The sequence below is a fragment of the Tiliqua scincoides genome, chromosome 4, assembly GCF_035046505.1.
Source record: "Tiliqua scincoides isolate rTilSci1 chromosome 4, rTilSci1.hap2, whole genome shotgun sequence".
Taxonomy (NCBI): domain Eukaryota; kingdom Metazoa; phylum Chordata; class Lepidosauria; order Squamata; family Scincidae; genus Tiliqua; species Tiliqua scincoides.
Genome location: NC_089824.1, coordinates 39,332,357 through 39,348,186, shown reverse-complemented (window position 1 = coordinate 39,348,186; position 15,830 = coordinate 39,332,357). Strand labels below are relative to the sequence as shown.

At 42.5% G+C, this 15,830-nt stretch overlaps 1 protein-coding gene across 1 annotated transcript in view; it reads left to right on the top strand.

Moving 5' to 3' along the window:
- The first annotated feature begins 884 nt into the window (after positions 1–884).
- C4H8orf34 (chromosome 4 C8orf34 homolog) overlaps positions 885–15,830 on the top strand; it is a 125,890-nt gene continuing 110,944 nt past the window's right edge. Inside the window, exon 1 of the mRNA XM_066624407.1 lies at positions 885–958. Within this exon, the coding sequence (XP_066480504.1) occupies positions 890–958 (69 nt within the window). The 5' untranslated portion in view covers positions 885–889. The remainder of the gene's footprint in view (positions 959–15,830) is intronic.

The window sequence follows — 15,830 nt, the reverse complement described above, 5'->3', positions numbered from 1 at the left end:
TAAGGATACTTTTGTAAAAAAAACCAAGTCATCACTTTAAATGCTTGGTGTCTGAAGAATTTTTGTAATGACTAAGGCTGCAATCCTATCCACACTTACCTGGGAGTAAGTCCCATTGATTCTAAAGGGACTTACTTCTGAGTAAACAAGCCTAGGACTGGACTCTTAGGCTGCAATCCTATCCACACTTACCTGGGAGCAAGCCCCATTGATTCTAATGGGACTTACTCCCGAGTAGGCATGCCTAGGACTGGACACTTAGGCTGCAACCCTACCCACACTTACCTGGGTGCAAGCCCCATTGACTCTAATGGGACTTCTGAGTAGAAACGCAAAGCATTGGGCTCTGCAGCGTCCCTGGCCGACGCTGTGAACAGGCGGTGTCCGCGCACACTCCAGCCGTTGTGAGGGTTTCCCATTCATTCTGCAGGCAGCGCGCAGAAGTGACTGTCGGGAAGCTTGCAGGGAAGCAGCGCCCCCGTCTGGCCGCTGGGGGAGGGGCGGGGAGCAGCGCTTCTGCCATTGGCTTCGCGTGAGGCGCTGCCTGTCGCCAGGGAGGGAGCTTGGCAGGCGGCTTCAGCCAGAAGCGGGGCTCCCTCACCGTAACAAGGAGCAACAGACACACGCACCGCACCGCACCAGCGCCGCCGCCTCACCCAAGCCGAGCACTCCCATTCCCGCCTCCATGGAGAGAGGCGCTCCGGCGTGTTCCCTCCTCGCAGCCTGAGGCTCGCCGGCACCCGAGTTAGCCTCGGGCTCCTTCACCCCTCGGTGTCTCCGCTCCGCCCCGCCCCGCCGGCTCTTCCCCTGTCCCCCCGCTCCGCTGTGGAGAGCCTCGGGCCACGCTGTGACGGAGCCCCACGCCAACGGTCGCCTCGGAGGTCCTCTGATGGCGTCTCACCAGCAGAACAGAATTCAAGCCTACCTGGAGAAGAACAGGATCGGACCCCTCTTCGAGGTAAGGCGCTTCCAGTCGGGGAGGGGGGCGGGGGCGGCTCAGCTCAGCTCCTCTCAAGGGGTAGCGCGCGCGCGCGCGCCCAACCCGTCCAACGGCGAGCGCGCGCCAGGCTCGCCAAGTAAACTTTCATTGGAACTGCGCTGCGCCTTCATTGGAACCGTCAGCCGTTGGGGAGCCGTTGGGGAGCGCGAGCGCGCGCTCGGGACGGGGCTCAGGTTGCACCTGCACGCGGGCGTGCTCCACCTCGTCAGTGCACGACATGCGCACGTGCCTCCCCCTTCTACGTTCACTTCCCTCCTCAACCCCTTTCAGGGTGAGGCGTTTGCTCCTCCAGCGGTTGTCTAGAAGGGGCTGTCACCGTCTCTTCAGATGGGAGAAGCTGCACTGGCCAGAACAAGCCTTGTCCTGTCCGCGCTTCCCTGGGAGTAAGCCCCATTGACGCTAATGGGACTTACTTCTGAGTAGGCTTGCACAGGATTGGGCTGTCAATCAGGCAGCCTCACTAGAGGCTTCCTTTCTCTGTCATGTACACGACTCTTCCTCAGGCTTTCATTATCATTATTAATAACAGCGACATCATTATTAATAACAGCAACAACAGGGATGTGCGGGTGGGTGGGGAGGCAGGGGAGGCAGAGCCTCTCCACTGGAGTCTTGCCGTGTGAGGCGCGCAGCCACACAACCCACTTGCAGGTGAGGCAGGGGAGGCAGAGCATCCCCACCAGAGTCCTTCGAAAAGCATCACCTCTGTGTGAGGTGCCCAAGCACACACAACCCACTTGCAGAGGAGGCAGGTGAGGCAGAGCCTCTCCACCAGAGTCCTTTGAAAAGTGCCACCACCTGTGAGGCACCCAAGCACCCCACAGCCCAAGCCCTCTGCCTGCCTGCTCCTCAGCCTTCTCTGCTCTGCCCATGGGTTGTGGGTGCTTGGGTGCCTCACACAGCTCTGCCTCCCCACCCACCTGCACATCCCTGTTGTTGCTGTTATTAATAATAATGATGGTGTGTGCAGAAAGAAGGTACTTTTCAAAGGACTCCAGTGAGGAGGCTCTGCCTCACCTGCCTCCCCACCCACCACACTTCCCTGAATAATAATGATAATGATAATAACAATGATGTTGTGTGGAGAAAGAAGTAGAAAGGACACACACGTTGAAGTACTATACAGTAGTTAAACAAAATGAGATCATTAATGCTTGAGGAAGAGCTGTGTGCATGACAGAAAAAGGAAGCATTATTATTATTACTTTTATTATTGACAGTGTTTATATACTGCTTTTCAATGAAAAGTTCACAAAGCGGTTTACAGAGAAAATCAGATAACTAATGGGTCCCTGTACCAAAAGGACTGACAATCTAAAAAGATGCAAAAAGAACACCAGCAGACAGCCACTAGAAAAGACACTGCAGGGGTGAGGCGGGCCAGTTACTCTCCCCTTGCTAAAAAGAGGAGCACCCACTTGAAAAAGTGTCTGTTACCCAGTTAGCAGGGGTAGCAGGGGCATATGCCAAATGTGTCCCCTTGACACATGGTCCTTATTTACCCCACAACCTATCTTTTCTTGCTCGTGCTTTTGCTTCCCCACTCTTAAATGGTTTTTTCTTTATGATTTCCTGTATATGTGTTCTCACTAATGTGTCTCCTCCACATGTGCTCCCTGCGCATATCTCATTGCTAACTCTTTTCTCTCCTTACATGTGTCTGTGTATTTTAAACAATACAGCTGAGCTGTCACTTAAAGAAATACAAGTATATGCTTCTGCTGATGCTGCAGAAGGCACCCTAGGTTACATTTTTTTTTTCTGTTGCCACATATGCCCTGAGTCAGGGAAACCAGACTGAGTTGGAATCTGGAGTATCTGTCACCTTTGGGCTGTGATCAGAGCAAGCCTGTCATGGATTACTGCTTGGCTATGTGCATGCATTTACTGACAGGAAAAGCATCCTGTGACTTGTCAGGGCACAGAGTCATGGAGTCACTTTGCACAGCCTGGCCACAGAAGACAGCCTGAGGCAGCCATGCTTCGCATTTTCTGTCATTTTGATGTAAGGGATGGACATTGTTCTAGAGTCACACTGGACTGGGACTGTTTAGGGCTACATGTGCAGAGTCAGCATATTGGAGTATTTGCTTCAGGTATAAGACCAAAACACTACTAGACTTTGATAAATCAGAGGGTAGCCAGAGACTTATGCATGCCAGACTCCAGTATGGATGGCACTCAAGTTGTTATCTTCTTTTGAGTAATATGAAACAAAAATATCATGTGAGAGATTAATTCAGGATTATTGGAAGCACAAGGCATATTTTTTTTTAAATGTAATTATAAAAATGGCCCATTTTATTGCAGCATTTTAAGGCATCATTTCTCTCTGACCCTTTTTGTATTTGCAATTACACTCTTCACCATACACTATAGTATACATCAGGGGTGTCCAAAGTTTTTGGCAGGAGGGCCACATCATCTCTCTGACACTGTGTCGGGGGCCAGGGAAAAAAAAAGAATTAATTTACATTTAAAATTTGTATAAATTTGCATAAGTTTACATAAACGAATATATTAAAGATAAACTTATATGAATGAATGAAGGTCTTTCAATAGCTCAAGGCCTATAAAAGGCCTTGCACAAAGCAAGGCTGGCCTTTCCTTTGCTGCTGCTACCGCATCACAGACGTGAAACAACAAGCAGTGGAGGGAGCCCTCATCCCACAGCTCACTCAAGAGGTCAAACAGTCACCCTCATGCTGAGAGCAGTTGCGTTGGGCCAGTGTGGGCTCCAACAAATCTCCGAAGGGTCAGAGGCTCATTGGAGACTGGGGGCTCCCTGAGGGCCGCATTGAGAGGCCTTGAGGGCCACAAGTGCCCCTAGGGCTGGGGTTTGGGTGCCCCTGGTATGCATTATAGCATACAGGCTTCTCAGTTTATATTAGCAAAATTTACAACATCTTGAAATGCTTTACTGGTAAAAATCTAACTTTCTGGTTTCCACTGATACTGTAGTGTATAAATTATCAATGATTAGTCATCAGAAAATTGCCAAGTTTGTCCCACTTGCTCTTCTTTTAAAATGTGGATACACTTTTAGTGCTTTCTTCATTTTTTGTCCTTACAATCATTGTGACGAAGGCCCTTGTTTTGTACTAATTCATCCTACATATGAAAAAACATCATATTGGTATTAATTCTGGGAGATTAAACTGCTTTTTTTGACTTCTCCAGAAACCAGTCATATGGTACTATTGAACTTTAATGAAAAACACATTCACTGAACCACAAAGCATGCTCTGAAATGGATACTATTATTAGTGATTCCAGTTTGAAGAGACGTCAGATAGTTCTAGTTTATAAGTTACAATCAAAAATTGTGATAAACCAGATGCTCTAGTAATTTGTGTATTTATGTATTTTCATGTCAGATAATCACATCTAGAATTTAAACTACTTTGGCCTTTGTGACTAGAGTTGCATAAATTTGTGAGCATAATATTAAGAAATAAAACACTTTACATGCTAAATACTGAGCCTTTTTTTTAAGCTATCTGATATTACTTGGCTAAATATGGCTCAGCTATGTTCATGAGCTACAGATGGCTCTCAGTTGGTGTGATCCCCATATGCTCTGTGGGTTTTGAGTACACTGATTCAACATATCTGATATTTGTAGCTGTAGTCTATTGAGTAGGACCATTCTGGTCTTTGCTGAGTGGGAGTAACCAATACAGTATGTTTAAAACTTAGCATTTATATTGTGTTTTGGAATCATTCAAAATGCTTGACATACTCTATGTCAGTGATTCTTAAAACAACTTCGTAAGTTAAATGGTACAGTCCACATATGTGGGAGGAGCTGAAACTACATAGTATGGTTCAGGTGTTTCAAAAAACTGATTTGCTGGATTCGGATCATACTGTGCATTCCACCCCCCCAACTCTTCCCTCATATGCCAACTGAATTCAGAGGTTCCTGGTTTGTTAAAATGGTGTTTCCTATGACTCTGATGAATTTGACTGAAATATTTAAGCCAGTTTTCTAGTCTGAATGTCATGGGAAATTGGTTTAACAACCATGGAACTTGAATGAGGCAGGTGCTTAACGGGATCAGGTAAGGGGGGGAGAGACCATGCACACAAACAGCTTGTTTCTAGTCCAACAAACCATAGTTGGTTTGATGGTCTGAACTGGATCAGGGAGTTCAGGGCTGATTTGAAATTTGAACTAGGGATTGTCCCTAGTCTTGTGTACTCCCTGAGGCATTTGGTAGGCCGCTGTGAGATATAGGAAGCTGGACTAGATGGGCCCTGGATCTGATCCAGCAGGGCGCTTATGTTCTTAAACTTCCTGTTTTTAAGCTGCAACATTTCAACCCCTATTTACTACTTTTTCTTATACTGTATAATAAACCTTTAGTTATATGGGATGGTGGAGAAAGTTCATGTTCCATTTCAAATACTAGGCTGCATGTCTGAGGGAATGCAGAGGGTGGTTTGCTGCATGATGGAAGGGTAGCTTCTCCCCTTTCCCCTATTACTGATGCACATGTCTAATAGCAATGATGTTTTTCTCATTAAATAATTATATATTTATTTAGATTTCTGATCTACCATAAGTATTAAACTCTAACAATATTTTCAGTCGTTTTCTTATTTACTTTTCTCTGTGACCCACATAACTAACTTTTTACTGCTTTCCTGAAACAGGAGAAGTCTAGGCCAAGATGTGTCACAAGGAGTATAGTTATGTATAGGAAAAATGCAACTGACTTTGGTAAAATAGTAGATAAAGTTACCAAGCTAAGAGTAGATAAAGTTACCAAGCGAAGAAGTTTTGTTTTGTCCCTTTGCTTGGGGACACAGGACCATGCTTAAGGACCCCAACTTTGACAAAAGTGTTGTCCTGGATCAGAGTCCTGCCTCAGTATCGCCTGCAAAAAGTGCAGTGTTGCAAGTCATTAACTTTCCAACATTCTTTCCAAGTAAAAACACCCAGTTCTTGCTAGCCCAACACGATCACTCCTGTGTGAAAGCAGTAATGCAGCCATCTGTAACTTCAGCAGCAGTAACTCAGGGAGCCAGTATAATTCTAAAGACTTTCCTCTGGGCAAAGTATGATTCTTGGGTGTCCACTGGAACAAAGCAATTACAACATGGAAGGGTGCTGTTGTAAGAATGTTCCTTTGGTCTTAAATTTTAGTCATATTAAATCATAAGGTTTAGGGCCCAATCCCAATTCTTTCCAGTGCTGATGCAGCTATAATGCAGTCCTGAGATAAGGGAACAAATGTTCCCTTGCCTTGAGGTCTCCATGACTACTCCACTACCACCACAGGATGCACCACACACCCTGTTGGCATGGCTGCATCAGCGATGGAAAGTTGTATAGAATTGGGCCATTAGATTTTCTCTGTTTGCTTTTTAAAGAGAGTAGATGGCATCAGTGGAAGGCCTGATCAAACTAAACTTTAACCCTCTTCTCCCTTCTTTCCTACTGTCTTTCTTACTTGGTTGGGTTAGAAGGTGGCAGTGTTTTGTTATTCAGTTATTTTTGTTATTCAGTTGTCGGCGTTGCATGCGTTCTGGCTCCCTTTTTTCTTTCCTTATTAATGCTCCCCCCCCACCTGACAAAATCTCAGGTATCCCTATGCCCTATTATGACTGCTTCCTTCATCCTCTCCCTCTCTTTTGCCCCTAGGAATCCCCAGATTTTCAGTGTTATCTAATTGAGCTGTTTCTCTTCATTGAACAGTAAAGAGTCACTATTTTCAAAATAACTGAGCCGCTTCGGTTGCCTCTAAGCAACTTCCATTGTTTGTTTTGCCAAGGTCTTCATAGCTGCACCTGCTTAAAAGCGTCAACCAAACCTGTTTGTAACTTAGATATTCATAACTTGAACAACTGTAATTCAGGGACTTTCTTTTCCCCTTGTTTTATTTCATTGAAAACCAGTCATCCTGTCTTTCTTAGAATATGAACCAGAACTAGGAAGATGTCAAACCTTGTTTGACAGCTGGCTCATTAATGTGTCTTAGTTTATTCAAGATGTTCATGAGGGTGAACCTAGATTAATGATGCCTTCCCAACTTCTAATTGAAGTATATGAGTTGCAAACAATATATATTGAAAAAGCCCAATTTAGCTTACATTAATGTTGAACTGAATAATCTTCCCACCTAGCAATTCAAATACATTTCAGTAGAGAAAAGAGAAATAATATTTAGAGTTAATTTCTGCCTAGCAAATCCGCAATATGCTTGGCAGCTAAATGGTTACTAAACAGACATGTTTTTACACTTCTGCTTACACTTTCAAGGAGGTAAGGATTTTTAAAAATCATAACCAGTATAGCAGTGGTGGAATTCTTCAGTAATCCAGACTGTGGCTCTGAACTATTACCTTCACTGGTCCTTGTGACAGAGGCCATAAAAAGCTTTATTATGGTTGTGTGTGTCCGTTCTTGTACTTTAGATTTTTCTGTATGTTTTTCTATATATTTGGTATTTTTATGTTTAAGACTAACTATATGGTACTGCTGCAGTGCCAGAATGGCAGCTTTGGCATCCTATTGCTGTTTGAGCAGCTGGCAGCAGCTCCTGACGCCTCCTTGGGGGAAGGGGACATACATCCTCTTCACCTGAGTAAGGGAAGGAGCCCTGCGATGGGGCTACTCGTCCTGGCTATTTAGCCAGCGCAGAGTAAGGGACGCCTCATGTCAGGCTGCAAGGCCTGACACAGGACTCTGGATCCAGCAGAGCTCTCTTTTGTCCCACTCACTCCCCCGCCACGCCTTCACCCCGCCCTCTGCCCACCCCGGAACGTGTCTTCCCTACTCCCCTTCCTTCCTGACTTAGCTCTCCACCGCCCAGTGCTCCGAGCAACCACTGGGCAGCGGACTGCTGGCCTCCGACTGGCGCTGACCCAGTGCAGGCTTGCGCTGGGCCAGCTCTGATGCTAATGCCCGTGAATGTGCCTTATGGCACTCAATAGGATTGGACCCTAAGTGTGTTTGGCTACAATCCTGTACTCACAATCCTAGGAGTAAGCACCATTGAACTCAATAGAACTTCTGAGTAGACATGCATAGGATTGCACTTTTAGTTTTTACAGGAATATTTTTCTGCATTATCTGCATAGGTTTCTCATCTCCTTCCCAGGGGCCTTTCCAGTTCCTTCTATCTTTCCTGACCTCTGGCAAGTCTTCCTCACCTGTCATTTTTTCTTTCCAATCCTCTGCTTTGTACCTGGACTCCCCCTCCACTTGTCTCATCCCTTTTCTTGACCTCTTCCATTTTCTCTTATCTGTCTCATTCTTTATGCTGGCGCCATTCCTCCCCTCTTCCATGCCAGTTCTCTCCAACCTTTTCCCCTGCTGTATGGAACTTCTGAAGCGCTGGAAGCAACCCTGTTAGCTGACTTGCAGCCCAATCCTATACCTGTCTACTCAGAAGTAAGTCCCATTCTAGTCAATAGGGCTTACTCCCAGGAAAGTGTGGATAGGATTGGAGCCTTAAGGCCCAATCCTATCCAACTTTCCAGCACTGCAATGCAGCCCCAAGGTAAGGTAACAAATGTTCCCATACCCTGAGGAGGCTTCTGTGATTGCCTCCCCACCATAAGGTGCAGTGCATTCCCAATTGGCACAGCTGCACCAGCACTGGAAAATTGGACCTAAGGTCCCAATCCTATGAGCCTCTGGCTCTGGCACTGAGCTGGGTGTTGCAAATGTGCTGTAAGGCATGCCCGAGACACCCAGAGAGAAGTGAGGGCTGGCCCAGTGCAAGTCGGTGCTAAACCTAGCACTGGCTGGACAAGCACTGTAAGAGCTCCAGGCGGCTGTCAAGGGTCTTAGGAACAGGTGGAGGTATTCCAGAGCGGGGAGAGGACAGGGCGGGGGAGGAACCAGAGCCCTGCTCTGCTGTGGCCCAACACAGAGTTTCTTAAGTCTGCTGGTAAAATAGCCAATGCGGACTTGTGAAGCCCCATTGCGGGTCTTGGGGCTTTACCCAGGGAAAGGGAAAAGACCCCTTCCTCCGAGAAACCTCCAGCGACCCCAATGGTGCCACTGGCTGTCATTCAACTGCCCAGCTGATTGGCGTAGCCTCACCTCCTCTCAGTGCTGCTGTTCCTGTCCAGGGTTCACAGGGGGTTATAGGACAAAGCAGATTGGGACTGCAGCCGAGAGTGAGTGGTAGGGTGCAATTAAGACTGAGAAAAGGATTAGTGAGATTGCGGGAGGCTGTAGAGATTAGATAATTCAGTGCTTCTCAATGTTTGTCCTCTGCTGTACCACTTCACATGGTCTCCCTATTCGAAGTATCACCGGAAGTAACTGACAGTGACATCATTGCCAGTTACTTCTGGGTTGGGAGGCCAATTGTGACACAACAGACATCATTTAGAGGCTCAGGGTGGATGGGAGAGCTTTTTCGAGCATGGAAAAGCATGCTTTGGCGCCTCCTACCGCTGTTTATTGTGTCCTGTTCCTGATCTAAAAGTGCCTCTAACCCCTGCTAATTGGGTAAGAGGCACTTTTTCAAGTGGGTGCTCCTTTTTTTAGCAGGGGGAGAGTAACCGGCCAACCTCACCCCAGCAGTGTCTGTTCTAGTGGCTATCTGCTGGTATTCCTTGGCATCTTTTTAGATTGTGAGCCCTTTTGGGACAGGGAGCCATTTAGATATTTGATTTTTTTTCTGTAAACCGCTTTGTGAACTTTTAGTTGAAAAGCGGTATATAAATACTGTTAATAATAATAATAATAATAATAATAATAATAATAATAATAATCTTGCTGCTGGGTGGCAGGGGTCCAGGGGTCCCACGAGTACCACCAGACACCATATCAGGCACCACTGGTTGAGAAACACTGAGATGTGGTGTAGGACAGAGGGTTTTCAAGGGAGGATAGAGGAAAAAATAGCAGTGGGGCAGGAGAAATATTGGTATTGGTCAGTATTGGGACTTAGACTTAACTTGTGGCTGTCCATAATTTTACTAATTACATAGATAGAATTGCATTAAATAATTACAAAAGAGCCCTTTCAGAAACCAAATTATTTCTCAGAGTGGCTCAAGTGCTGGAGGTACTTTTACGATCACTGCCCAAGGAATAAGTAACCCGAAGTGACAGGATTTATTTGTCTTACTCTAGAGATGAGTAGATTTTAAAGAAATTCTCTGAAGACTGTTCTTTAACCTCTTATACTGGTTGAATGATTTTATTTTTGAAATCTCATGTCAAATTTTAGTTTAGTGAGTGGAAAGTGGTATTTGAAGACTGTCCTATGACTCTAAAATTTTAGTGAGCTTAGTAAAAACCTAGACAGTAATATATTTTCAGGTTTTCTTTAACTTCTGTTTTTATTCATTGTCAGTTTACATTGTATCGTTTCCTTTGTATTTAAATTCTATGTAAATTTTGACTTTACTGTTAATTCTTTGAATATGAGATCTTGTCCGTACGTATGTTGTCTCGGTTCTGCCTGCTGCAATTTTGCTTTTGGTTGTCTCTACCTCCCAAATCTGGCATGTCTCCTTCCAGTGTTTTTGTTCTCTCAGTTATGTGTGAGCAAGTTTTACTGTTGCCTTTGTAAAATAGTCTTTAGAAATTTGGAAAATTTTAGTTATTTGGAAAAAAGGCAAAACTGCATATTCTTGCTAGAGTTGACATGATAGAGAGGCAGTACTGCTTCAAGGTAATAGGCAAAATGAGAATCCTGCCCCAGATCCTAGTAGAAATAGATTCATTCGAATGCAAACTCATTTGCTGTTGGACTATGTGGTTTGGAGCCCCAGGTAGTGAATAGCTAACACCACCTGTGAGGATATTTAGAGGGAGAGAACAAGGAATGACTTATGGCTCATTTGTGAGCACGATGGCAGAGTTGATTATGTGTGCCAGGGCCAGATTCAAAGACAGGGACCTGAGGAAAACTGTGTATTTTATGAAGAAAATGTTTTTTCCTGTGTGTATGTTGCACGGCGAATCAGGTTTCAAGAACAAACTCAGCAGACTGAAGTTGTGGTGGTTTCCAAGCTTTTATTCATTGCCAGCAATGAGCTTCTCTTGGTGGTTCAAAATGGGAGACACAGAGTGCTGTGGTAACTCTCAGTGCCTCCAGAGAATAGCAGCCTTCCATAGGTGTCCATTGTTTAAATACCCCTAAGGTCCTTTGTTTGAAAATCTCACACTCTCATTGGCTTGAAATTATGACATCAGTGTTAGCTCATTTTACAGACATCTGGTTGGCTAGGTTTAACTGACCAATAAGAAAAATAGAAATTTGCATTAAAACATGTCCAGAGGCGGCACTGTTCACCCAATTATTACTGTCTTTGCCTATCTCTGCTTATTCTTCTATTGGCCTGACCTTGACTTCATCTCTTTAACATTCTTAGTACCAGGCTTCTTAGGGCTGTGTGCCAGCATTGTTTAAACTAAGTTTTCTCTTATATGTGTACTTTAGGAGATGTTAGTAAGGTATAGTAGTAAACATATATTTATTCTGTATAGGGAAACTAACTTTTAAATAAAGATTTCCTTTTTAGAACTCTTTTCCTATTTATTTTAATTAAACTTAACTTTTCTGTCAGCTTTTAGAGGCTTCATTAATGTTTTGCTGACCAGTGGACTTTCAAGAATGTTGGCCAATTAGACAACTTCATAGACAATTTATTACCTCATTATTTTGTTCTTATGCAGGTGTTTCTTTTATCTTGGGGACTCAGTGTTAGTTAGCTGGACTTGATTTACAAGTGTCCTCATTAGAGTGTCTATGTCCAGTCTTGTTAGACAAGATTAATGGCTGCTTAGCTCAGACTTTCTTAAAATGATTTAAGTTATGTCTCTTTATTTTACGCATCGTGGTGCTAAGAGATAAGTTCTTTAATTATCTCATTTCCTGGCCAGGTGCATCTTTGACTTCTCATTATTTTCAAATCTCCTTATGAGTTATGTTTCAGTTAAAACATCAAACAAGACTTTGAATCTTACAGAATTGGAATGTACTCCAACTAACTTTAGCCTTTCAAGGTTGCTTCTGGCTGCTACTTGTCAATTCTCACTTCTCTGTGTATTCTTACAATTAACCTATTAGAATTAACTTAAACGACCATACCTGTATCAACTATACTTTAAAGAATAGCTTCAATAATTATTAAAGCTGTTTTCCTGGTTTAATTATGTCCAAAATGCTCCTTTTGTCCAGCTTGACTTTCAAGCTTCTGGGGGTGTATTTTCTGTTCAGCCTGGTTCCATTTATCAATCCAATTAACTTTTTGACAGCTGGATATTCTGAACTCATCATTCTGGCAGGCTGCCAAGAGCAACACCCTTCAGGACTGCCTGACCAGCTTTCATTCTCTGTCCTCTGAGCATCCCCCTAAATTTGCCTTTGTTTATTTGTGAAATGCTTAAACACTCAGGCTTCTAGCATTTGTAATGTTCTAAGCATGACTGTATACTTTATATGTTTATTTGGCTAAAAAGGGAAAACTTGTTGAATCACATTCTAACATTCAACTTAGCTTTTCCTATTGCATCCTTTTAGAAAGGAAAGCCTATTAAAACTGTACAAAATACAACTTTTGCTAATTAGCTACTCATCTTGACATATCTGTTCCTTTGGCAGTTTGCCTGGACATTCCTTAAAACTGGACATTCCTTAGGCAGTGCCTGCTTGAAGCTGGGACCTAGCATTTGATTTTTTCCCTATCATATTACCAATAATTAATCCATTGGTGTATTTAATCCTAGAGAAGCCTAAATGAATTTTATTTCAAACCTTTTCTTCTCCCTGGGTAACTTATTTAAAAGGGGAATTTTCCTGCATTTTAGCTGGCGTCCTCTCTAATTCCTTCAAAAGAACATTTGCTAGCTGTCAAATAACACTTTAATTGGGCTTATTTATGGCTAGCTGTACCTTTGGCCTACTTCAAACTGTTTCAAACTGAGAGAGAGCAAAGTTGCTTTTCTGGGCCTGCTTGAGCAACCAAACAGAAGGCTGCTTCTGAGCAAACATACATTTTGGCTTACTTTGGGTATGCTGAACTCTTTAAACATACATCTTCTCCTTACATAACAGAACATGTATGTAGTTTGGATTACTTCTGCCAGCTTGCCTCATGTACACTCGTGTGTACATGAGTGTTTCCCACTGTAAATATGTAATATATTAATCATATATAAACATGTGCATGCATCTTTAAACACTTGTGTATACACCGTAAAGGTTACCCAATCAGTGTTTCTATGTACTTGGTATTTAAAGTAGGAAAATACGTATTGTCTACACTTTATGTGTTTGCTGCAGGCAGTTCCAGTTTACATTCGATAAGCATCCTTACCATGTGTAGTGTCAACATAGTTCAAATGCATCTACATTCACATAGACTCTCTGTTTAATTCAGTCCATTCTTTGCCATCCCCAAAATTCTCTGTAATTCATAGTGTACTGCTTTTCATGCTGGTCATGCTAACCACATTGTGAATTTTCCTCCAGCTGGTGAACACAACACTGTATTATGATAAGGAGGCAGATATCATGCTCTGAGTTCTTAAAAATTTATAAGAAGTTTGGTGAAAAACACATTTTTCATCAAGAAATTCCAGACTGCTAAATTAGTTGAGCTGGATCAGACAGCATAATGTTTAATAAGGTTTTGAGTAAAGGGATTTCTGCTGCCTATACCATCCATTTTACTCCACATGCTATGTTTACTAGTGGGACAATACTTGCCCAGTGTGGTGCGTTCACAGAGTCTTTTTTATTTTATGTGAACTGGCCCATAGTTTTCCTGCCTCCCTGTCCTACAACCCATAAACAAACTGTAAGAGGACTTACAGTTGATAGGTGATGTATCAAAATTACCATCAGCTAATGCAAGTAAGGGTGCAATCCTAACCCACTTTCCAGCACCAACATAAGGACAATGCAGCTTCTAGGTAAGGAAACAAACATTCCCTTACCTTGAAGAGGCCTCTGTGAGTGCCCCCCCCAGTTGCAGGATGCAACACATGTCCCATTGGCATAGTTATGCCAGTGCTGAAAAGTGAGTTAGAATTTGGGCCTAAGTACTTCAATTCTAATAATTTTCAAGAGTAGTATTTTGCAGATATTGTATAGGTGCCAGATTTGAGTTTGTGATTATTGTATATATATTGTACTGCAGAAAAAAAAGCAGACACAGTATTCCTCACCTGTGAGCAAAGAGGATTATGAGTGAGAATTGGATCAGCAATTATATGTGAAATCATCTTTCCTGATTGCTGAATCAATATAATTAGTTTTGTCTAAAGACTTCCTATTATACAAAACACCTTTGCCAAATGTAGATTCCACTGATAGGAATATCTTGCTTTTCTCTGGAAATGAATTTCCATGTCATTTTAAGGCTACAGGGCATTGACTTTTTGGGTAATAGTCTAAGATTAGAATTATTCCTTATGGTAATGAAGACTATGCATTCTAGTCATGCTCAAAGTAAAGAAAAAATGTGTATAAAACAGCATTTTGTGGCAATTTGATCCCAACTATGTTTACTCAGAAATAAATTCAGTTGACTCTAATGAGATTCATCCCAAGTTTTATTTCCTACATAGGAGTGCAGCTGAGCAGCTCAAATCAGTGCATGTTTACTCATAACTTAGTCCTAAGCAAATGTGCATAGGATTGTGCCATTATATTACCTGTAAGCTGTACCACTGAGGATATGATTGAGAAATACTGTACTCAGAAATACTGTACTGTACTCATTTAAGCATATATGTTTATAATTATTAATTCATTTGGGTAATATACTGTTACAGCAGTGTGTTGGTATTTGTTAACAAAAACATTTTGTTTCATTTTAATTTACACATTGCTACTAATATTTATATTAAAGTACACATTCTTTATCTGGACACATTTAAAAGCTTTTATTTTTTAAAAAACAGGAGTCAGAACCCAGAAGTGTACTTGTGGGGGAAAAAAACACTGAAGCTTTCATTGTTTTTTTCTCTTCCCAATGCAGTTCACATGGCTGGGCCGGCATGCTATTCCTTATTTCAAATTTTGTTTGGATTGGGTGTGGGATTTAAAGCTATTCTTCTTAATTTTCATTTCTAATACCTAAATTGTAGTTTTAACAAAGCAATTTTCTGTGGCAAATTGGGTGCCACAGATGTTCTGCAGATGTGCCACAGGAATTTAGGGGAGGGTAATTTATTAGTGTGGCCATAGGGACGTGAGCTCCCGACCAGCAGGGTGGTGTGCCTTATCAATTGTCAAAAAACTGATGGTGTAGCCTTGTCAAACAGAATTGCTGAGCATACATCATAGTCTTGCAAACCTTCTGATTTAGACAAATGTGTGTAGGACTAGAATGTGAGAATCTGGCAGGTAAAATCTGGAACATTCCTGCAGCACTTCTCTGTCTGCCCACCTCCTACTCGTTCCGCTAGTGCTCTGAATTTTTTAAAAGATACTTTGATTTTTTTTAAACCTCATCAAAATGGAAATCAATGAAACACTTGAAGAGAAGTTTGCTATAGCCATCTGAATTGTTATTGGTTTTCTTATTGTAGAATTAATGAGGTTTTATTTCTAATGTTTCACTTAATTCTGAAACAATTAACATTTCAAATCTACCTTGATTTAGCATGTTGATTAAAAACATTTGGATTTTTTTTTTTTAAAGGTATGTATGTGTGTTATTTGTCTCTACTGTGGCAGTGATATGTTTTTATGTGTTTATTGGAAACATAACCTTTCCCCCCCTTTCCCCCCCATGCTTATAAGATGGTCTAACAAGGACATAGTGATTTTTGATGGCCTGCAAGAAGAAATTTTCAGATACTGTATAATCTCAAGTCCTAACCTGTGCTGGAACAGGCAGG